The 23,814-nt window shown below is 41.5% G+C and overlaps 1 protein-coding gene across 1 annotated transcript in view; it reads left to right on the top strand.

The window, feature by feature from the left end:
* Nucleotides 1–21,700, top strand: part of ppfia1 (PTPRF interacting protein alpha 1) — an 80,263-nt gene extending 58,563 nt beyond the window's left edge. The window contains exons 24-30 of the mRNA XM_071201705.1: nucleotides 2,372–2,398; nucleotides 3,200–3,375; nucleotides 13,881–13,978; nucleotides 14,469–14,644; nucleotides 17,803–17,871; nucleotides 18,282–18,438; nucleotides 20,436–21,700. Coding sequence (XP_071057806.1) covers nucleotides 2,372–2,398; nucleotides 3,200–3,375; nucleotides 13,881–13,978; nucleotides 14,469–14,644; nucleotides 17,803–17,871; nucleotides 18,282–18,438; nucleotides 20,436–20,497 — 765 coding nt within the window. The 3' untranslated portion in view covers nucleotides 20,498–21,700. The remainder of the gene's footprint in view (nucleotides 1–2,371; nucleotides 2,399–3,199; nucleotides 3,376–13,880; nucleotides 13,979–14,468; nucleotides 14,645–17,802; nucleotides 17,872–18,281; nucleotides 18,439–20,435) is intronic.
* The last annotated feature ends 2,114 nt before the right edge of the window (nucleotides 21,701–23,814 follow it).

Below are 23,814 nucleotides of genomic sequence, written 5' to 3'. Positions count from 1 at the left end.
ATGGGCAACGTGCTCCTGTAAAGTGGCGTGTAACCGTATAATAAACTTATTATATTCTTGGTATGCTCTTGCGGGCCACATTGAATTAAGTCGCGGGCCGGATTTGGCCCCCGGGCCTTGAGTTTGACACCCCTGCTCTAGATGCACTTGTTCTGTATGGCTATATCTACATTTTAACAATACACAGTTGAACTTTAAGCTAATTGGGAAACTAATAACAATGTTGGGCAGGATTTATTTTACTTAACGGATTTTAATGTCATTATGGTTCAACGTTTTTGAATGTAATGAATCATGCAGTAAACCTGTGTGTTTTGTTTTGGGGGTTAGACCTGATTTGAGAAATGTACCAAAGCGACTTCAGTTTAATAATATTCTGGCTTAATGGAGTCTCAGCAACTTGAAACACGGCCTTTTCTTTGTGCTAGTTTGTAATTATCCTTTCCTCCGTGTAGTTTGCTGTCTCTCCCTGTAGACCCTCACTCTGTGTTCTGTGCTGAGTGTTAGTGTGTGGTAGAGCTGCTGAGTTTAGATTAGTCTGCATTACTGAGCCAGCACTACAAGGTAGATGAAAAAACAAAATAAAAAGAGGGAAAATGCATGAAGGAACCCCCCCCCCCCCCCCTCTGTCCCCCTTTACTTTAACTCTTCTGGTACAGTGTCATGTGATAGGATTGGGCGATATGAATGAATATATAAAAACAGAGAGACGATATCACTTTGTCTGCTGGATAAGATTTTCCTAGGGCTGTACCCGAATATTCGTTCATTGGAGAACTATTCGGATTTCGATTTCGTTTTTTTTTCAAATTTAATTTATTGAAATCTCCAATATCAACGTAAGAGCTTGTTCGGGGGGTGCTAACACTTAACCATAAACGTTATCGTTTATTTTCTCCGTCTTTATATGTAGATATTACTTTTCTCCGTTAATCTCCGTCACGTTGTTTCCATAGCAACAACAACTTCCTGTCAACAGCGCTACCTCTCCTTCAAAATAAAAGCATGTCCATAAATAGGAAGCCAAGCCAAATTACACTTAAGACATATACTGTGTTGAATAACAAAATGAATGCCGTGCGTACACCAACATACACGTGATACATTTGGACACATTTTCTAGAAATAATATTATATTTGCAATATTGGATTAATGTAAGATTGTTTTTTTTAAGCCATAGATGAAAATAAGATGTTTGTGTGATTTGCCATTTTTTCAGCTTATTCTTTTTTTTTTAAGTTAGTAAAGTGTAAAGAAAATTCGATTTTCAGAAAATGTAGTATATTTAGGAGGTATTTGAATATGTAAACTAAGACATTTAAAAATAAAAAACACTTTTGGGCTTTGGGGGATTCCTTTTTTTTTAATCAATTCACCGAAAAAAACAATATATTGACAATGGAAAATGATTACATTCATTTAGCTGACGCTTTTATCGAAAGCAACTTACAATAAGTGCGTTCGACCAACAAAATACAAACTTGAAGAATAACAGAATCGTAAAGTACATCAGGTTTCATAGAGCCAAACATTTCAAGTGCTACTCAACTGGCTTTAGGTAAGCCAGCCCTTTATTAGTATATAAGTGCTTTGTTAGTCATTCTATCGCTCGAAGTGGAGTCGAAAAAGATGAGTTTTCAGTCTGCGCCGGAAGGTGTGTAAGCTTTCTGCTGTCCTGATGTCAATGTCTCATTCCACCATTTTGGAGCCAGGATAGCAAACCCACGTGTTTCTGCTGATGGGAACTTGGGTCCCCCTCGCAGCGAGGGTGCAGCGAGTCGTTTGGCTGATGCAGAGCGGAGTGCACGCGCTGGGGTGTACGGTTTAACCATGTCCTGGATGTAGGAAGGGCCAGATCCTTCCTACATTTTTATAGGATGCATTGCTCCATAATAATGCCTTTTTTATAGGATTTGTGAATTATCTCATTTGCTTAATTTCCCACTTTTAGCTTTAACAATGTTTTCTAAATAAATAAAGTTTCTCAATAGATCTTTTGTAATATTATTTAGGACTAAAAAAGACATTTGAAGAACGCCACTTTGGACTATGGAAATAACTTTATAGACCAAATAACTAATCAACTAATAGAAATAATTTTGTTTACAACAGTTTGATCTTGATTTGATTCTTTTGATAACACCGATAAATATGAAAAAAACTGATAAGTGGATTTTTCTTCACATCGCCCTCTCCTACAATTTTCTTATTGTTTTTTTGCCTTTCTTTTTCCCGTTTGAATGCTTAACCTGAATTTCTGCGTCTTGTTCTATTATATTTTGAGTGGTTCTCCCACATGCAGCGTGTCAGCCTGCCGCCTCACTAACTCTCTGTTCTCTCACCACGCTCACTCTAACCCGCTAACACCAGGACGATGACGAGGGCAGCTGGGCCCAGGTTTGCACACCTTCCCCCAAAACCCCTGTTCTACTCACCATCTTTTAGTCAGTGTTTGTTTTCTTTAAGTGTCTGATAGAGGATCCTCCTGTGTATTTCCAGATTGTTCACATCAAGCATGTTTGAGTGGTCCTTTTTAAAAGCCCTTAAGTTTGGTTTACAGCAGAGCCATTTGAACTTTATATACGATGTACTGCTGTGGTTGAGTGAGTTAGAATACAGTCCAACCACCTGCAGAATATGGCTTGTTATGCTTTAAGGAAACACAACTGAAGGAAGTTCAATACAGGAAAGAATAGTGAATAATGCATTGATACACAAAGCCTGGTTTTGGCGGTAAAATCTCGACTGTGAAATAAAATAACGAACCCTCACTGTCCAAAGAAGTCCTGATTCAGATCAAGAGTAAAGCGAATCTATCCCGAGTTGGGCAGGAGTTAGTCTAGGAAATAAGGTCTGTTAACGAACATTTACGAAATGTTTGCGAAGTCTTCCACATAGAATAAAATAATCTGCTTTCGTCTTTAAAACCTGAGAGCATCAGAAGAGTTAGCCACAACCACGCAGATGCATTACAATCCAACAGAAATACTGATTGCTTTTAATCCATACATTAAGCTTAAACAGCATTTGTAAACAATGACCATTACTACATTCGTATTAGTTTCTTATTTGACTCAAAGGCTGTATGTGCCGTAATAGCTACAACTTGTCATTTAAAATCTGAAGTAAACAACACTTTCCAAACGTTGAAACGCACTCCCAGAACAGAACGTTAACCCGCGTGTGCTGTTCCTTTAGACGCTGGCGTACGGAGACATGAACCACGAGTGGATCGGGAACGAGTGGCTGCCGACCCTCGGTCTGCCTCAGTACCGCTCGTACTTCATGGAGTCTCTGGTGGACGCGCGCATGCTGGACCACCTCACCAAGAAGGACCTGAGGGGGCAGCTCAAGATGGTGGACAGCTTCCACAGGTAACCCATCAGAATCAGAATACCTTTGTTCCAGGGGAAATGCAGCTTGATGTGAACTAAGAAGCATAAAGAAACATTTTACAGATACAAAAAATGGAAACTACACAATTTACAAAACACACATCCTGTAACAGTTCTGAAGATTTAGCAGCCAGGTATACACTGCACAGTTATTAACGGCATATATACATATGCACAACATTAGTATTCCACAGCAAGGGGTGTTATAATGAAGCAATCATACACGAGAGGCCGTTCTTGAACGTCATTATTGGTACTCCAGTGCAGGCGTACAGGTCCGTACGCCTGCACTGGAGTACAACGGCTGTGTGTCGCCAAACGTCGCTATGGAAACCACACGATGTAGGCTCACGGAAGTAGTTTCGGTAAGCTAGTGGCGTGTGTAGGCCACTGGATACGTTGTGATTAGGCACGTTCTATTTGATCGTGGAATCAAACACGCCTATTGACCAATCAGAGAGCTTGCTCAAACCTATGTGTTATAATGACGGTTAAAGCATGATACCATTAACATCAAGTGAGTGAAATGAAATGTGTCCTTGGGCAAGACACTTCACCTGCACTTGCTCCTGTGGGTATTGTCCACAGTAGAGGACCATTACAAAATAAATGTATTATTATTCTGTATGTGTAATGTGTATTTGTAAAGCGCTTTGAGAGTCCTTGATAAAGCGCTATAATAAATATAAGGATTATTATACCTTAAAGAATTAACACAATAAAGGTTGATATTGATACGGTGGCAATAAAGGAATTATTTGAACCTTTTGTTTGTTGCATTAATATAAAAGATGTGAGATATAATGACTGACAAGTGTAAATGAAAATAAAATTGCGTCGCTACATAAAAAAATTCACACCCGCGGGGGGCGGCGAATAATCGATTAATATTCGCCAGGGCTGTCCGATTTTCGAATTTGATCATGGTCATAAAAAGTATATATATGTCAGTTTCTGGCATCCCTACTCTAAAGGAACTACAGCATGGTCACATGACTTCACGTCACCACCGCTAAGCTAAAGGCGGCTAATGTTGGGCTATAAAGGAACTACAGCACGGTCACATGACTTCACGTCACCACCGCTAAGCTAAAGGCGGCTAATGTTGGCCGTGATGACGTTTCTTCGTCTCATTTAGACACTTGTTCGCAACCACCGTTTTTAATTCCCCAGTGGGGTATTTACGGACGTATTTGTCGTAGAATACAAACCTCTTCAGCTTGTAGGGGAAAGGCAGACTCCTTCCCAGGCTGTCGGACTCATTCCTGCACCATAGCCAGTGTCAACCTATCACTCCCTGCCGCCTGGCTCACGCTCACTTCTTTCCATCGCTCACCCAATCACGTTTTTATTTCCTCCACTTTCACGTTTTTAATTTTGTGCAAATATACTACAAATGTAATTTTTTTTTGCTTCCATGTTCATTCGGTCTCTTTATTGTTTTGTCATCGTCCCTCTGCTTCTTTTTATCACCCCCTTCTCATTCCATGTGTAGTCCAAAGACAGGGTAAGTCGGTTCACGTTGCTTCTTCTGCTGCTTTGCTTTCATCTTCTTTCCACTCCCGGCTTCACGTTGACCCTCACCAGTAACTCTCTGACGGACCCCTGACTTCTGTCCCCTCCGAATGTTTGATGGCTTGTCCATGCTGCTCTTTACCCTGCTTTCCACAGAGGAGCTTAACTAACAGGAATGTGTGTGTGGTACATTTTCCTCTCGCAGTTTTTCCTTTTGGAGCATGATGCACTGAAACTGCCGGAAAGATAACGGAAATAATGTTTTTCGTCCATTGGTCTGTCAAAAAAGTCCTCAAATTGAAGCTAATTGCTAGTTGAGAACATGCTAACTGTGTGCTTGTTTTTATCAGTGATATGCAGCAAACAGCCCCATCTAGTGGCCATCATTGAATAGCTTCTGTTCGGGCTTGTTTCTATCAGTGATATGCAGCAAACAGCCCCATCTAGTGGCCATCATTGAATAGCTTGTTTCTATCAGTGATATGCAGCAAACAGCCCCATCTAGTGGCCATCATTGAATAGCTTCTGTTCGGGCTTGTTTCTATCAGTGATATGCAGCAAACAGCCCCATCTAGTGGCCATCATTGAATAGCTTCTGTTCGGGCTTGTTTCTATCAGTGATATGCAGCAACAGCCCCATCTAGTGGCCATCATTGAATAGCTTGTTTCTATCAGTGATATGCAGCAACAGCCCCATCTAGTGGCCATCATTGAATAGCTTCTGTTAGGGCTTGTTTCTATCAGTGATATGCAGCAACAGCCCCATCTAGTGGCCATCATTGCTTGGATGTTGGGGCTTGTTTCCATGCCTGTGAATTAAAATAACTTCCTCCAGATATCGTCTGCTACATGGCATTGTGTTTTGAATACAGACAGAGAATGTGCATGTCATGGATGTACAGAATTAAAGACACCTTCCTGCCTTAATACTTCCCTTTACGCATGTTACACTTGTAGATGAATGCGTCCACACTGAAGACAGCTTTCTAAGTGGACTCTCCAAGCGCTGGTTCTGGGAGAAAACGCTTCTGACTAATAATTGTTCAAACCTGAAGCCAGTCATCTCCGAGAGGCTTAAAAAAACATCTGGTTACACCTGGATAGGACGAGGAGTTTTGTTAGTAGTTTGGTAATACTTTAAAACGCACCATTTGTAATTGTATGCTGATATAAGTAACTCAATCTAAACGGTAACAATACACACATTTTGGAGTGTGATCTTCAGGCAGAAAAACACAACGTTGACCAACAAACCAACACAATGATGAAGTAAACCAAACATACAGAATGTCTAGGTTTGAAACATTAAGGATTATGTAAGTACAACGTAGATCAAATGGTTTTAATGCGGAACAGTAACTTACTAAACCTTTTAGTGAATGCCATTCTGTCAGAGTTTTCCAGATGTGTCTGTTTTGAGTCTTCCTGGGTTTCTCCTGTTTCCTCTCAAACTCCTGCTCTCTGTTGAGTCTGCATGTCTCTGGGTCAGTGTGCATATCTGCTCCAAACGTGGACTTGATAGTGTGCACATTGGGACTTTCTGATGGATTTTGGTGTGTGTATGTTTCGGGGTTTTAGGGCAAGTCGAGTGTTTTTGGGGATTGTTTGTAATATCAATTCTGTGTCTCAGGCATGAGCTGCTGGAGGAAGCTCGTATGCAGGGCCTGCCTTTCGCTCAGTGGGACGGACCGACTGTGGTGGTGTGGCTGGAGGTACGACACACACACATTTTAAGCTACTCTTGATTCTTGTATTCAATACTTGTACTTCATATAAACCAGATTTAAAGATCATACACTTATAGCCAGATACTGGTTGCCAGGTATAGTGCATTCCTGGTCTGGTGGTCAAATCTGTTATCAAGTTGAAAGATAATATATTGCATTAGGTTGACTAAAACCATAACAAGTGGGTCATGTTGTTAAAACTTGTAACGTGTTTGAAAATAGTTAAAATATCAGTATATAAGGTTATTCAAATCAGCTGTGATGAACATGAATGGACCAGGACACTTACCTGTACGTGTAACCTTGGTATTCTCACTTAATTAAATGTCTCTCCTCTGTCAGCTGTGGGTGGCGCACATAACGCATCAGCACATTTACTTGTATTTGTACACCTTGATATTGCATACAAGTTACACCTTTTGTTTGATATGAAAATACAAAAAGATGATACAGACATGATACAGTACAAAATGAATGCAATAACAAAACGAAATATTTAATTAATAATTGAATAATCTGTAGTATCATCAACAACTCTTTCATTTCTACTTATGTGCCTTGTTTTGTTTTTTATGCTGCTGTAACACAAACATTTCCCAACTTGGGATCTAAAGTACCTCTTATCTTATCTTAAGTAAATGTCTCTGTTGGGGAAATATTTTCCTAACTTGACCCAGTTCAGTGTTGGTTATTCTCTCGGAGCTGGCTAAAACATGGGTCTGGGTAGAGATCTTCAGAATCGGTTTGGTCGTGTGAGTTCTCCGGCCGAAGCTCCAAATAAACCATCAGTGTTTGCTCTCCCCGTGTCCCTCCGAGTCTCCAATGCTTCAGAAGCTTCCACCATGTTATTGATGTCTCTCTCCTCTCAGCTGTGGGTGGGCATGCCGGCCTGGTACGTGGCGGCGTGTCGAGCGAACGTGAAGAGGGGCGCCATCATGTCGGCGCTGTCGGACACGGAGATCCAGAGAGAGATCGGGATCAGCAACCCGCTGCATCGCCTGAAGCTGCGCCTCGCCATCCAGGAGATCATGTCCCTCACCAGCCCCTCCGCCCCCCCCACCTCCAGAACGGTACTTTACTGACTCGTTCATGTGTGGAGAAAAAACACACACCCTTTATTACTAACAATACTTTGCCTGATCAGTCTTTATGAAGCCTCTCTGATTGAGCATGCTGCTTTTATCGCATTAACATTTTAACTACTTATGTACTTACGGATGGGGTCAGACAAGTTCACAGAGCTGCAGAAAAGTATGGAGACGTTGTCAACTTTTAAATGTAATCAAAGCCTATTTCGGTAATAGATTAATCCAATTGGGATTTTTTATTGTATTTTATCAGATCGTAGAAATTCTCGGATTAAACTTTTTTTAATGTGAATATTTAATTTTTGTATTTAATATTTAAGTCCTGTGAACAGAGTTCCCATAGATATTAAAATAAGGCCTTCAATTATAATTATTACTATACTATAATATTCATATGTCAAAAGTATATACATCATATGTTAAGCGCCAAGACATGGGATTTTATTTATCCCTATTTTCTTCTGACATCACAAAAAAACCCAAATAATGATTGGTAATCTTTTTTTTGCAATTACGTCATAGATTTAGATCCATATTGCAAAACAATTAAGCGTACAATTAGTTTTTCACTTCATTCTTGTGACACTAAACAAGTCTTAAACAAATGCTGGATCCGACTTGACGTAACAATGTTTATGTCTTTTGCACAAGCGTCACACCGACCCAGATATTAGTGAAACATTTCTGTAAAGAAAGTATAAAATAGATAGTAAATCGACCTTTAGGTGTAGTAACTGTGTATATGTCGGTAAACTAAATATCTTTGTTTGAGGCAAACATCTGAAACATTTGACATTTGACCAAAGAAATAACAGCGATCTGCTGGTCTTGATTCGCCAACAGTGATAACCATGAATGAAAAACTCTTCTCTCTCCACTCCACTCTCTCTCTGTCCTCCTTCATCACTCTTCCCTCTTCACACACTTCTCTCACTGGTGATTGGGGGGTGTCACATGATCAGACAACAGGAAACGTTTGGGGTCACTCATGAAGAAATGGAAAGTTTGGCAGCCACGCCTCCCACGGTTTAGTCTACCCGGATTGGCTGGACGCTTCTGTGGTGACGGCTCTTTCCCAAGCTGCTTTCAGGACAGCCAGACTTGTGTCTCTGGACGCAAAATACAGATTGTACTGGTCGCTTTGCTGCATTTCTCTAATCAGACTACACAGGTGTGCAACAGTACACTTTCTTCACAATAGATTACCTGCAACGTTTAAAAACTACTTAAGATCTTAATTTGTCTAAATGGTAGATTACATTTTGCCAATGAACAGCTTAGATACAGAAAAGTTTTGCAAGATTTCGAAAAAAGAACGACTATCGATTATATATTATAAGATTCTGATTTTGTTTGCATTTTTTTTTTATATATATATAAAATGAGGAACCTCGCCAACTAATATTCAACGTAATTAATAATCTAGAATATTTGTACAATATTTTATTTTGCTAAAATGTTCCTACTGGCATTTGTATATTGCACTCGTCCATATTGCAATTTAAAAGAGACATGTTTATTAATTGTTAGGCTCTAGATCAGGGGTGTCGAACTCAAATTTCATCGCGGGCCACATCAGCATTATGGTTGCACTCAAAGGGCCGGTTTGTGACTTTAAGACTTTACAAATATACATATATAATATATTAATATATATAAAATAATGTGATTATAATACATAACTTCCTCTGCATTGGATTATTACCGATAGGGTAATAACTTCATAATTAACTACGTCTGAAAGCAGAAGTCCAGGGCAAATAATTGCAGAGTCTCTTCAGTGCGCATGTCACAAAACAGATGCATTGTGGGACATGTCAGGTTTATGGGCAACGTGCTCCTGTAAAGTGGCGTGTAACCGTATAATAAACTTATTATATTCTTGGTATGCTCTTGCGGGCCACATATGAAGTTAAGTCGCGGGCCGGATTTGGCCCCCGGCCTTGAGTTTGACACCCTGCTCTAGATGCACATTGTTCTGTATGGCTATATCTACATTTAACAATACACAGTTGAACTTTAAGCTAATTGGGAAACTAATAACAATGTTGGGCAGGATTTATTTTACTTAACGGATTTTAATGTCATTATGGTTCAACGTTTTTGAATGTAATGAATCATGCAGTAAACCTGTGTGTTTTGTTTTGGGGGTTTAGACCTGATTTGAGAAATGTACCAAAGCGACTTCAGTTTATAATATTCTGGCTTAATGGAGTCTCAGCAACTTGAAACACGGCCTTTCTTTGTGCTAGTTTGTAATTATCCTTTCCTCCGTGTAGTTTGCTGTCTCTCCCTGTAGACCCTCACTCTGTGTTCTGTGCTGAGTGTTAGTGTGTGGTAGAGCTGCTGAGTTTAGATTAGTCTGCATTACTGAGCCAGCCACTACAAGGTAGATGAAATAACAAAATAACAAGAGGGAAAATGCATGAAGGAACCCCCCCCCCCCCCCTCTGTCCCCCTTTACTTTAACTCGTCTGGTACAGTGTCATGTGATAGGATTGGGCGATATGAATGAATATATAAAAACAGAGAGACGATATCACTTTGTCTGCTGGATAAGATTTTCCTAGGGCTGTACCCGAATATTCGTTCATTGGAGAACTATTCGGATTTCGATTTCGTTTTTTTTTCAAATTTAATTTATTGAAATCTCCAATATCAACGTAAGAGCTTGTTCGGGGGGTGCTAACACTTAACCATAAACGTTATCGTTTATTTTCTCCGTCTTTATATGTAGATATTACTTTTCTCCGTTAATCTCCGTCACGTTGTTTCCATAGCAACAACAACTTCCTGTCAACAGCGCTACCTCTCCTTCAAAATAAAAGCATGTCCATAAATAGGAAGCCAAGCCAAATTACACTTAAGACATATACTGTGTTGAATAACAAAATGAATGCCGTGCGTACACCAACATACACGTGATACATTTGGACACATTTTCTAGAAAATAATATTATATTTGCAATATTGGATTAATGTAAGATTGTTTTTTTTAAGCCATAGATGAAAATAAGATGTTTGTGTGATTTGCCATTTTTTCAGCTTATTCTTTTTTTTTAATGTTAGTAAAGTGTAAAGAAAATCGATTTTCAGAAAATGTAGTATATTTAGGAGGTATTTGAATATGTAAACATAAGACATTTAAAAATAAAAAAACACTTTTGGGCTTTGGGGGATTCTTTTTTTTTAATCAATTCACCGAAAAAACAATATATTGACAATGAAAATGATTACATTGCATTTAGCTGACGCTTTTATCGAAAGCAACTTACAATAAGTGCGTTCGACCAACAAAATACAAACTTGAAGAAAACAGAATCGTAAAGTACATCAGGTTTCATAGAGCCAAACATTCAAGTGGCTACTTCAACTGGCTTTAGGTAGCCAGCCCTTATAGTATATAAGTGCTTTGTAGTCTTCTATCGCTCGAAGTGGAGTCGAAAAAGATGAGTTTTCAGTCTGCCGCCGGCAGGTGTGTAAGCTTTCTGCTGTCCTGATGTCAATGTCTCATTCCCCCCCCCCCCCCCCACCATTTTGGAGCCAGGATAGCCAAACCCACCGTGTTTTCTGCTGATGGGAACTTGTGGGTCCCCCTCGCAGACGAGGGGTGCCAGCGAGTCGTTTGGCTGATGCAGAGCGGAGTGCACGCGCTGGGGTGTACGGTTAACCATGTCTGGATGTAGGAAGGGCCCGATCCTTCCTACATTTTTATAGGATGCATTGCTCCATAATAATGCCTTTTTTATAGGATTTGTGAATTATCTCATTTGCTTAATTTCCCACTTTTAGCTTTAACAATGTTTTCTAAATAAATAAAGTTTCTCAATAGATCTTTTGTAATATTATTTAGGACTAAAAAAGACATTTGAAGAACGCCACTTTGGACTATGGAAATAACTTTATAGACCAAATAACTAATCAACTAATAGAAATAATTTTGTTTACAACAGTTTGATCTTGATTTGATTCTTTTGATAACACCGATAAATATGAAAAAAACTGATAAGTGGATTTTTCTTCACATCGCCCTCTCCTACAATTTTCTTATTGTTTTTTTTGCCTTTCTTTTTCCCGTTTGAATGCTTAACCTGAATTTCTGCGTCTTGTTCTATTATATTTTGAGTGGTTCTCCCACATGCAGCGTGTCAGCCTGCCGCCTCACTAACTCTCTGTTCTCTCACCACGCTCACTCTAACCCGCTAACACCAGGACGATGACGAGGGCAGCTGGGCCCAGGTTTGCACACCTTCCCCCAAAACCCCTGTTCTACTCACCATCTTTTAGTCAGTGTTTGTTTTCTTTAAGTGTCTGATAGAGGATCCTCCTGTGTATTTCCAGATTGTTCACATCAAGCATGTTTGAGTGGTCCTTTTTAAAAGCCCTTAAGTTTGGTTTACAGCAGAGCCATTTGAACTTTATATACGATGTACTGCTGTGGTTGAGTGAGTTAGAATACAGTCCAACCACCTGCAGAATATGGCTTGTTATGCTTTAAGGAAACACAACTGAAGGAAGTTCAATACAGGAAAGAATAGTGAATAATGCATTGATACACAAAGCCTGGTTTTGGCGGTAAAATCTCGACTGTGAAATAAAATAACGAACCCTCACTGTCCAAAGAAGTCCTGATTCAGATCAAGAGTAAAGCGAATCTATCCCGAGTTGGGCAGGAGTTAGTCTAGGAAATAAGGTCTGTTAACGAACATTTACGAAATGTTTGCGAAGTCTTCCACATAGAATAAAATAATCTGCTTTCGTCTTTAAAACCTGAGAGCATCAGAAGAGTTAGCCACAACCACGCAGATGCATTACAATCCAACAGAAATACTGATTGCTTTTAATCCATACATTAAGCTTAAACAGCATTTGTAAACAATGACCATTACTACATTCGTATTAGTTTCTTATTTGACTCAAAGGCTGTATGTGCCGTAATAGCTACAACTTGTCATTTAAAATCTGAAGTAAACAACACTTTCCAAACGTTGAAACGCACTCCCAGAACAGATCGTTAACCCGCGTGTGCTGTTCCTTTAGACGCTGGCGTACGGAGACATGAACCACGAGTGGATCGGGAACGAGTGGCTGCCGACCCTCGGTCTGCCTCAGTACCGCTCGTACTTCATGGAGTCTCTGGTGGACGCGCGCATGCTGGACCACCTCACCAAGAAGGACCTGAGGGGGCAGCTCAAGATGGTGGACAGCTTCCACAGGTAACCCATCAGAATCAGAATACCTTTGTTCCAGGGGAAATGCAGCTTGATGTGAACTAAGAAGCATAAAGAAACATTTTACAGATACAAAAAATGGAAACTACACAATTTACAAAACACACATCCTGTAACAGTTCTGAAGATTTAGCAGCCAGGTATACACCGCACAGTTATTAACGGCATATATACATATTGCACAACATTAGTATTCCACAGCAAGGGGTGTTATAATGAAGCAATCATACACGAGAGGCCGTTCTTGAACGTCATTATTGGTACTCCAGTGCAGGCGTACAGGTCCGTACGCCTGCACTGGAGTACAACGGCTGTGTGTCGCCAAACGTCGCTATGGAAACCACACGATGTAGGCTCACGGAAGTAGTTTCGGTAAGCTAGTGGCGTGTGTAGGCCACTGGATACGTTGTGATTAGGCACGTTCTATTTGATCGTGGAATCAAACACGCCTATTGACCAATCAGAGAGCTTGCTCAAACCTATGTGTTATAATGACGGTTAAAGCATGATACCATTAACATCAAGTGAGTGAAATGAAATGTGTCCTTGGGCAAGACACTTCACCTGCACTTGCTCCTGTGGGTATTGTCCACAGTAGAGGACCATTACAAAATAAATGTATTATTATTCTGTATGTGTAATGTGTATTTGTAAAGCGCTTTGAGAGTCCTTGATAAAGCGCTATAATAAATATAAGGATTATTATACCTTAAAGAATTAACACAATAAAGGTTGATATTGATACGGTGGCAATAAAGGAATTATTTGAACCTTTTGTTTGTTGCATTAATATAAAAGATGTGAGATATAATGATGATAAAAGGAGCCTTTAGTTGTATTCTGGTGACCTTGAAAGTGCTTTAGCTTTTAGTGAAAAGCTAGGTAGGGTTTCATGTGAAGAACTGTTTGTGTTTGTGCTACAGGAACAGTTTCCAGTGTGGGGTGATGTGTCTGAGGAGGCTGAACTACGACAGGAAGGAGCTGGAGAGGAGGAGGGAGCACTCTCAGATGGACCTGCAAGGTAACACACACACACACACACACACACACACACACACACACACACACACACACACATACATAAATGACACTTAATGACACTGGTTGCGGTCAAATTTGTACAACTTATACCTTAACCTACCTATTATGCAAAATCCTCTTCTCCATGTCTCTTCTACATCAACATGTGTCCCCTCTTCTTCATGTCTCTTGTAGCCAATCTCATTAGCCAATCAGCACCAAGGTAACCCCCCCCCCTTATCACCTGAATCTCCTCTAGAGCACCATTGAGTTCTTTGTAACCACATGTCTCTCAGAGGGGCGTGGGGAGGGGCTCCTTATTTTCATCTGAAGTAACAGACAGAGAATCAGCACTTTGGAAACAGGGCTGAAACAGAGGGGATTGTGGGTAATGCCGCAATGATCTGGTGTTTGGAGACGTGTTCTGTATGTCTCTGAGAGCTTCAAAGACACGTTGTTTTCATCCTCTCTGGTTCTGTGTTTCCCAGCAGAGGTCATGGTGTGGAGCAACGAGCGAGTGATCAGCTGGGTTCAGGCCATCGGGCTGAAGGAGTACAGCGGGAATCTGCTGGAGAGCGGCGTCCACGGGGCGCTGCTCGCTCTGGACGAAACCTTCGACCACAACACGCTCGCCCTTCTGCTGCAGGTCCCCATGCAGAACACACAGGTACTCTCGGCAGCTTCTCATCGGAACTCCGCTCAGAGAGGAAGGACGTTCGTGTTTGGTAGATTATTTATTTGTTGTCACAAAAACTCAGCTCTGCAGCTCATCCCACAAATGTATGTTCCTCACAAAGTGGCACCATGTGAAAGGTGAGTAAACTACGGAAGAGGATTAGGGACACATGCATTATTTTTTAGGAGGATTTGTTGTTTTTGTCAGAATTCTGACTTTAATCTCAGAATTCTGACTGACTGCAGAGAACCAGCTTCAGAGAGAGACTTACACATTGCAGTCGGCAACAATGGAGTAGGTGAGTGAATTTCTGCGCGCCAGAAGGGAAGAAAATTGCCTACTGCAATGTGTAAGTCTCTCACTGAAGCTCGTTCTCTACAGTTCGCGGTATTTCTGACTTTTTTCTCAGAAAGAAATAATCTACCAAGCACACATGTCTTTTGGACATTTTTAATTGCGTTAAAATATTTAACGCATTTAACGCATGTGCAGAATGGCCCGCCCCAGTGGCAGCGCCAGGGTATGGCTGGGGTAGGCTACACCCATACCAAGACATGGCTTAGCCCCACCATGACACATGATGTTAAAGTAAGCAAAATAAAGTCCGCCAACTCGCGCGGAGGAAATTGCACAGACAGCAGTTAGTAAGATTGATTTCAGTAGCCACGGTTTTGAAAACTTTTGTCACGTAGTGATCGTCTTCTCAATAGAACATCTTTGATAACGGCGTGGTGTTGTTGCAGGAAGTCCCGACGGAGAATACTCTTGCTGTAGTACAGGGCAGAGCCATATAATAGTAATAATATGGCTCTGGTACAGGGGTGCACATAACTGGTACGCAGGTTATGTGCGTAATCTGAAATGCGTACCGTCACTTGTGTCACAAAGCACATTTGCGTACCGACGTACTTGTGAAGCTTTTCCAGAAGGCGGTTAGATCACCGGACGACAGAGTCGGTCTCCGTGTGCACAGACAGGGCTGCTGTTAACGTCCGTCTGTACAACGGAACTGTGCCAAAACTACGCCAACCGGCTGCGGAGGGAGACTCCCCCCTTCACTGGAGAACTGCGCTAAAACAGCTGATCACAACGTTCACACTCTGTGGTCACGAAGTACTCCACTAGCCCCCCCCCTCTGTCGACTTTCCTGAAGTACTCCACTAGCCCCCCCCCCTCTGTCGACTTTCCGGAAGTACTCCCCGTTGATAGAAATCAACACGTAATGAATTAAGACCCCACGGTTTGATGATTGATAGGTGTGTGGGCTGTCTTTCATTTTGACACGCAGAAAAATGTTATAATAAACATAGATACTGTGTTAAATGGATATATCCGCCTTCTTTCATTTATCTTTCCATTCCCACAACAATATACATAAATAAATGGCATATTTTGGACATAGTTCGAATGGTGATTAATCATGATTAATTAATTTTTAAGCTGTGATTAATCTGATTAAAAATGTTAATCGACTGAGTAACAGTCGAGTAAAATATTTAATCGCGATTAATCGCACATTTTTTGTCTGCTCTAAATGTACCTTAGACGGATATTTTTCAAGTTTTGTAATCTCACTCTCATCAACATATGAGTTGACAAATATGCTTTATGCAAATGTTTGTTTATTATCATTTGATCAATGACCAATATTCTCCTGAATATTAAACACAACAACCTGGAACCCCTCTCACTCAGCTCAGCTCGCACGCTCTTGCACGAGAGGAAACGAGCGACAAGCAGCGCGTCGCACGACGCGCGCCCCGATCGCGCCCAACGCGCCAACTCTCTCTCACTCTCTCCCTCTCTATCTCCCCCTCTCTCTCACACTCTCACTCGCTCTCATCTCACTCTCTCTCTCTCTCTCTCCCCCCTCTCCCTCTCTCCACTCTCACTCTCTCCCTCTCTCTCTCACTCTCTCCCCCTCTCCCTCTTCTCTCCCTCTCTCTCCCTCTCCCTCTCCCTCTCTCTCTCTCTCTCTCTCTCTCTCTCTCTCTCTCTCATGCTCTCTCATCTCTCTCTCTCTCTCTCTCTCTCTCTCCCATGCCCTGTGTACTTCTCTGCACTGAGCCAGTTGCTCAAACAGACCTGCCTGTCGGCGAGATGCCGCTCCTCCGTCTTCAGAACAGTCAAAGCATGAGACTGAAGTTCCCACTGTGGGTCAAAATAATGCGCTGTGATGCAGTCGACACGTTGGATGCGACCCGATTGATCTCACAGTCCCTCGTCCTGCAAGTTGTAGCCCCCCATTTAGCTATCGCTGTTGAAAGCTTGCTGCTCGTAGACGCCGTGTCCAGGCGTCTCCCCGGCAAACTTTCAAGCGTGGTCTGCCGCAAGCGAGCGGCAGGAGCGGGGCTGTCAGTATCAGCTGTGAGCTTGGCTTGCTGTTTAAAACACCTTCTTTTGTATCCATATCTCTCGCTAGAATCTGCCACCATCCAACTAACAACAACAACAACAACAAGCCTTTGGGCTCTGAGACTACGGGCGGGCCGAGGACAAATACACATGCGTTAATCGCACGTTAAAATAATTAGTGACGTTAAAAATGTATGTATATGTCCCCATCTATAGCCGGTTATTGTCTCATTAAACAACATTGTGAATGAATCAAAGTAAATATACAAGTCGTCATGAACACATCTGTCCATCAGACAGAGGGCTGCTGCCTCCTGTCATCATTAATGGACGTCTCTTTGAAATGACCGCTCAGAGGAGAGGAGTTCTCATTTCTCTAACCGCCTGCTGCTTCTACTCTTCTCTCCTCGGTTCCTCTCTCCTCGATTCCCCTCCTCGACTCCTCCGCTCGCATCTCCTGTGGATGTGGACTAAGGCGAGGAGTCGAGGAGGTGTCTGTTATATTTTCCACCCTGTTAACTTTCTCTCAGCTGTATCTATGCTTCAATTAAAGTTCCCAGACTAACCGTACCTTGCAGAACACAAGAGCTGTTTGTTTATTGTTGCCCTGAACCATTCATTTACGTCACGGTGCGACTTGGTTTAGTTCAGTTTACCGTCCATGGAAAAACTATAGAAAAAGACTCATCGAAAAGTAGAACTGCATTATTTTAGATTTGGAGCTGACAAAGAAGCGACACCTAGTGGTAGATGTTGGTAAAGCTGTTCACTAACAGTCTGTTTCTGTCTTTCAGGCCAGAGCGACTCTGGAGCGGGAATACATCAGCCTGCTGTCCATCGGCACAGAGAGGAGAGTGGAAGAGGTGACACACACACACACACACACACACACACACACACACACACACACACACACACACACACACACACACACACACACACACAAATGTAATGTCAAACCAGTGGTGAAGAGTAACTAAGTGCATTTCATTAAATCACTTTCCATGTATGCATTTGTTCAAATTATTTATTTATTAACAGTATAAATAAAACAATACAAATAAACATGCCTCATTGTAAGTAAAAAAAGTATCCTAAATTCTAAAGCATTTTCTTTTTATGCAAAGGAAAACAATTATTAATATAATTTTTTTTATATATAAAAAGAATAAATAAATGATTGAATTAAAAACACAGGTCCAAATAAATACTATAAATCCTCCTCCTCCTCCTCCTCCTCCTCCTCCTCCTCCTCCTCCTCCTCTTCTTCCAGGACGATGATAAGAACTTCCGGAGAGCTCCCTCATGGAGGAAGAAGTTCCGACCCAAAGACGTGCGCGGGCCGTCCGACACGCTGCCCGCGAACTTCAGAGTGAGCAGCGGCGGCGCAGCGTCTCCCTCTCCGCAGCCAAAGAGGAGCCAGATGGAGGGTGAGCGCTAGAAGTGTGTGTGTGTGTGTGTGTGTGTGTGTGTGTGTGTGTGTGTGTGTGTGTGTGTGTGTGTGTGTGGTGTGTGTGTGTGTGTGTGTGTGTGTGTGTGTGTGTGTGTGTGTGTGTGTGTGTGTGTGTGTGTGTGTGTGTGTGTGTGTGTGTGTGTGTGTGTGTGTGTGTGTGTGTGTGTGTGTGATAGAGTGGTGCAGCGATGATTTTCAGTCCGTTAGCATCTCCCTGGTTCCCTCCACAAAAATCTAATGGGATTTTTTATAATAACAATTACATTTATATAGCGCCCTAACAGTCGGACAAACAAAACAATTGTATTGGATTTTGGCTCTGTGGCAAACAAACGTACAATTTACACGTTTTGTACAACAGGATAATCTCCACATGTTAACCCCACGTTATGATTTTTTAAGGAAAAAGCTAACGTTGGGCTATAAAGGAACTACAGCACGGTCACATGACTTCACGTCACCACCGCTAAGCTAAAGGCGGCTAATGTTGGGCTATAAAGGAACTACAGCACGATCACATGACTTCACGTCACCACCGCTAAGCTAAAGGTGGCTAATTTTGGGCTATAAAGGAACTACAGCACGGTCACATGACTTCACGTCACCACCGCTAAGCTAAAGGCGGCTAATGTTGGGGTATAAAGGAACTACAGCACGGTCACATGACTTCACGTTACCACCGCTAAGCTAAAGGTGGCTAATGTTGGGCTATAAAGGACCTACAGCACGGTCACATGACTTCACGTCTCCACCGCTAAGCTAAAGGCGGCTAATGTTGGGCTATAAAGGAACTACAGCACGGTCACATGACTTCACGTCTCCACCGCTAAGCTAAAGGCGGCTAATGTTGGGCTATAAAGGAACTACAGCACGGTCACATGACTTCACATCACCACCGCTAAGCTAAAGGCGGCTAATGTTGGGCTATAAAGGAACTACAGCACGGTCACATGACTTCACGTCACCACCGCTAAGCTAAAGGAGGCTAATGTTGGGCTATAAAGGAACTACAGCGCGGTCACATGACTTCACGTCACCACCGCTAAGCTAAAGGAGGCTAATGTTGGGCTATAAAGGAACTACAGCACGGTCACATGACTTCACATCACCACCGCTAAGCTAAAGGCAGCTAATGTTGGGCTATAAAGGAACTACAGCACGGTCACATGACTTCACTTCACCACCGCTAAGCTAAAGGCGGCTAATATTGGGCTATAAAGGAACTGCAGCACGGTCACATGACTTCACATCACCACCGCTAAGCTAAAGGCGGCTAATATTGGGCTATAAAGGAACTACAGCACGGTCACATGACTTCACTTCACCACCGCTAAGCTAAAGGTGGCTAATGTTGGGCGTGATGACGTGTAGTCGTCTCATTTAGACACTTGTTAGCATCCGCCGTTTTTAAATTCACCAGTGGAATAAAAATGTCTTCAGCTTGTGTTAACCGCAGACGCTATTTCAGGCTGACAACCAAAAGCACATTTAAAAAAAAACAACTTTGAGACCAGGGAACAGGAAGATGCCGACTCATCCCTGCACCACTCTATATGCTCCGTCATTTCGTCACTGCTACTCGTGTTTAGATCCCTCTGACGGGCCCAGATTATCCGAACTCTCTTTAATTCTCCTCGTTGCTCTGCTGCTGTGCTCTTTGTTAACGATGCTGTGACTAACGGCATGTCTCTGCATGTGATTTTGCCAACATGGACACACAGGAAGTCAGTCTATACAGAGGCTGGACACGGCCACAGTCAGGACCTACTCTTGTTAACACACAACGGTAAGATCTCGCACTCTAGACACACACAGAATGGCTCCTCTCCTTTTCTGCAGGCAGGAAGCAGCTTTCTCGTTCTGGGCTTTAATAACGCATGTTGTCCGCCTCTCCTCTCTTTCTCTTTCCCTCTTCTTTCTTTCTCCGATCATCTCTCTCTTCCCCTTCTCAGTTTATCCTCATTATTTCTATAGGTAACCGCTGGTCAGAGGACGAAGGGGAGTTCCCCGCATACAAGACCCGGATGATGAACTGAAATGGACACTCAAAATGTCAGAGACTTACTCACCAATCTCAGTATCCCTAGAGGAGACTTTCTAGACATTTGTTATTATATATTTATGTAAACCAATGGGACATTTAATTGATTTTAGAATTACTATGTAATCCTTTCTTTTTCCCTCTTTAATCAACCCACTTTTTAAACACATGTACCCACTGTGCCCGTATTAAGCTCAGATGTAACTGAATGTGTCTGGAGTTTGTATATTTCTACCGACAGACATTTTATCTAATCTTTTTTATAATCCTGATTCTATTGACCAGATGTATGTTTGTTTCCTCCTCGTTGATTTCTAATCAATTTATGCTTAAGTGACTTTGATGTGAGAATTCATATCCTTTTGACCCCTTTTTTTTTTTTTAGCTGTTGTGCTTATTTCCTGTGACTTGTGTAAAAGCAGCTCTTTAGGATGTGTGAATATCAGACTAATAGCTGGAGCTTCACACACTTTGCTCGACACCGAGTCGTCCGTCGCCGTTTGGATAACCGCTGGCAAGATGGCGGCGACACATATCATGTGAAACAGAGTATATTTTCCTTTTTTCTCTATTTTCCATATCTGCAAAACCAAAATGAAACTCTTGAATTTTAAAAGCCATATAACGGTAGCGTTAAAAAAACTAAAACAAGAGGGCTTCTATCGGATGCAACAGAATTCCAGGTTTTCTATAGTCGACTTTGCATGCAGAAACTTCTCCACTTTACCCCCCCCAGCGCGCCCCTTTAATAACCCCCCCCCACCTCTGGAGAAACACACCGATGCACGAGGACTTGTGTGGAAACTCCTTCGATGGACCAACTTCAATGAGGCCTCAGTCAAACCCTTTTTTCTAAAAAACACTTTGTACGAAGATTTCATATCAAGCCTTATTGTTTCTTAACTCCTCTTTCTGTCGTCTGTTCTTATTTATTATTACTCGCCCACATCGTGTTTTATCTCAGTTTGAATGTCTCCCAACACAGGTTCCAACATTCGCTTTTTTTTTTATTAAAGGCGGATGGGAGGAACTGAAGTTTCTTACATTAAAGCTTAAAGTAGTTTGTGATTTTAGTCGTTCATTCATGCACAATGCAAATCATGTTGCTGTTGTTTTATCCCGCTCTGCCCCTTGAGTCTTCTGATCTTGTAACAATGATGTACAGTCTGAGTACTTATAAACTATTTTTATCACAATATTATTTATTGCTTACTTTCAATAAAATACTGAAACTCATTTTCCACTGCAGATAAAGAAAAAAAGACTAAAGTGTGTATTTTGAGAATCTTTCTTCCTGCTTTAAGTTTTTTTGTTAGTTTTCACATTGAGGCCCAATCCCAAACCGCCCCCTACACACTACCCCTACACCCTACACCCTACCCCTACACCCTACCCCTACACCCTACCTACTCCTACACCCTACACACTACCCCTACACCCTACCCCACACACTACCCCTACACCCTACCCCTACACACTACCCCTCTGTTTCAGCTGTTGTGTTAGTTTTCACATTAAGTCTCTGTTTCTGCTCATATTAGGGTTCATCGTAGTATTTTGTGTGTCTACTGTGAGAGAAACTTCCTCGAGAGCAGCCATGTCAAACTCAATTTCATCGCTGGCCACATCAGCATTATGGTTGCACTCAAAGGGCCGGTTGTAACTTTAAGACTATATAAAAATACATGTATAAATATTTAATATATATAAAATAATGTATAATAATATTACATTATTGCCTCTGCAGGAGTTATTATGGGGTAGGGTAATAACTTCATAATTAACTACACCTGAAAGCAGAAGTCTAGGGCAAATAATTGGAAGTCTCTTCAGTGCCGATGTCACAAAATGTCTTTTAAAAAAAAAAAAAATCAAATTCTGGAAATGTAAAGAAATGAAATTTTGAAGCAAAAAAGTCAAATTCTGAACTAAATTCATATTTGAGATGCATTGTGGGATATGTAGTTTATGGGCAACGTGCTTCTGTAAATCGGCATGTAACCGTATAATAAACGTATAATATTCTTTAAGAGCTCTTGTGGGGCCGCATTAAATTAAGTCGCGGGCCGGATTTGGCCCCCGGGCCTTGAGTTTGACACCCCTGCTCTAGAGGGAACACAGGGATGTTAGCCTTTGCAGAACATTTGCACACACAGATATACGCACTACAGGAAAGGTCATATGAGTTAACAATGTGGTAATAATCAGAATTTAACTACTTCTGCATGTTTTCAGGAAGTGTTGCAGAGATCAATTGTTTTTGGTTCATTTTAAGTACAATTAAGACTGTACAACTCAAATGTATATCCAGTTATTTAGTAGTGACGTTGGCCAGCTGAACATGCTAACTTTATAAAGATTTACAAATGTGTAAAGGAGATCGACTCTTCTTTCTATAAGTTATATATAAACATTCAACCTCCCTTTCATGTCTTATTGTGTTCGTGACATTTTATCAAAATCAAGACGTGTTAAATAAAATACTCAGCTGGGGTAAGAAGTGAAGAGAAAAAAGCCAATACAAATAAAAAAAGAAATGTACAAAAGATATTGTAGAACATGTAATCAACCAAGCAGTCAACGTTCTTGTTTTCGTATTTCAGAATTCAGTTCAAGGTTCAATGCTTTTATTGGTCGTCATAGCTACAGTGTAGTTATGACGATGAACATATTAGGCCCCAGGCTCCTCCAACAGTGCAACACAATAAAACAGATACACAGAGTTAAGTCACATACAAAGGATATAACTCACACATGGGGTATGCAGGAAAAACATCAGGCTTATATATATATAGTCCAAAACACGGAGATAACAACACAGTCGTAAATCGAGGTGGCGCTAATATCATCAGCAGGTGTCGGAAAGGTGACGGGGACGTCTTCTGGAAAGAGTCACGTTCTTCCTTCACGCCTCATAGAAGTGAGATATTTAGGAGACAACAAGTATGTGTCTTCTCATAAATATCAACAACCTGAAGTGCTGCCTCCTCCTATCACAGCAAGAGGCAGCTGCAAGGTCATACACAGTGCAGAGTGGACTAGTCACACATAGTAGGCTATCAGTGCATTAAAACAACCCGTAAAGTGGAGTCAACTTGTATTTTCTCCAACAATACAAAAAGAAAAAGTGAAATAGTGTTTATTGCTATGTACGTTTACACATAGGCCTACAAGGAATTTGCGTTGGTGTAATGTGGTGCAAACATTAAAAACATAAGAAAATAAGTTGTAAGAGGAGGATAAATGAGCAAATCCTTCTGTAGAAAGCTTCTGCGTTTAGAGAGGAGGGAAACTGGACAGATGGAGGTTCCT

The sequence above is a fragment of the Pseudochaenichthys georgianus genome, chromosome 3 (genome assembly GCF_902827115.2).
Source record: "Pseudochaenichthys georgianus chromosome 3, fPseGeo1.2, whole genome shotgun sequence".
Classification (NCBI taxonomy): Eukaryota; Metazoa; Chordata; class Actinopteri; order Perciformes; family Channichthyidae; genus Pseudochaenichthys; species Pseudochaenichthys georgianus.
This window is presented reverse-complemented; position numbering and strand designations above follow the sequence as displayed.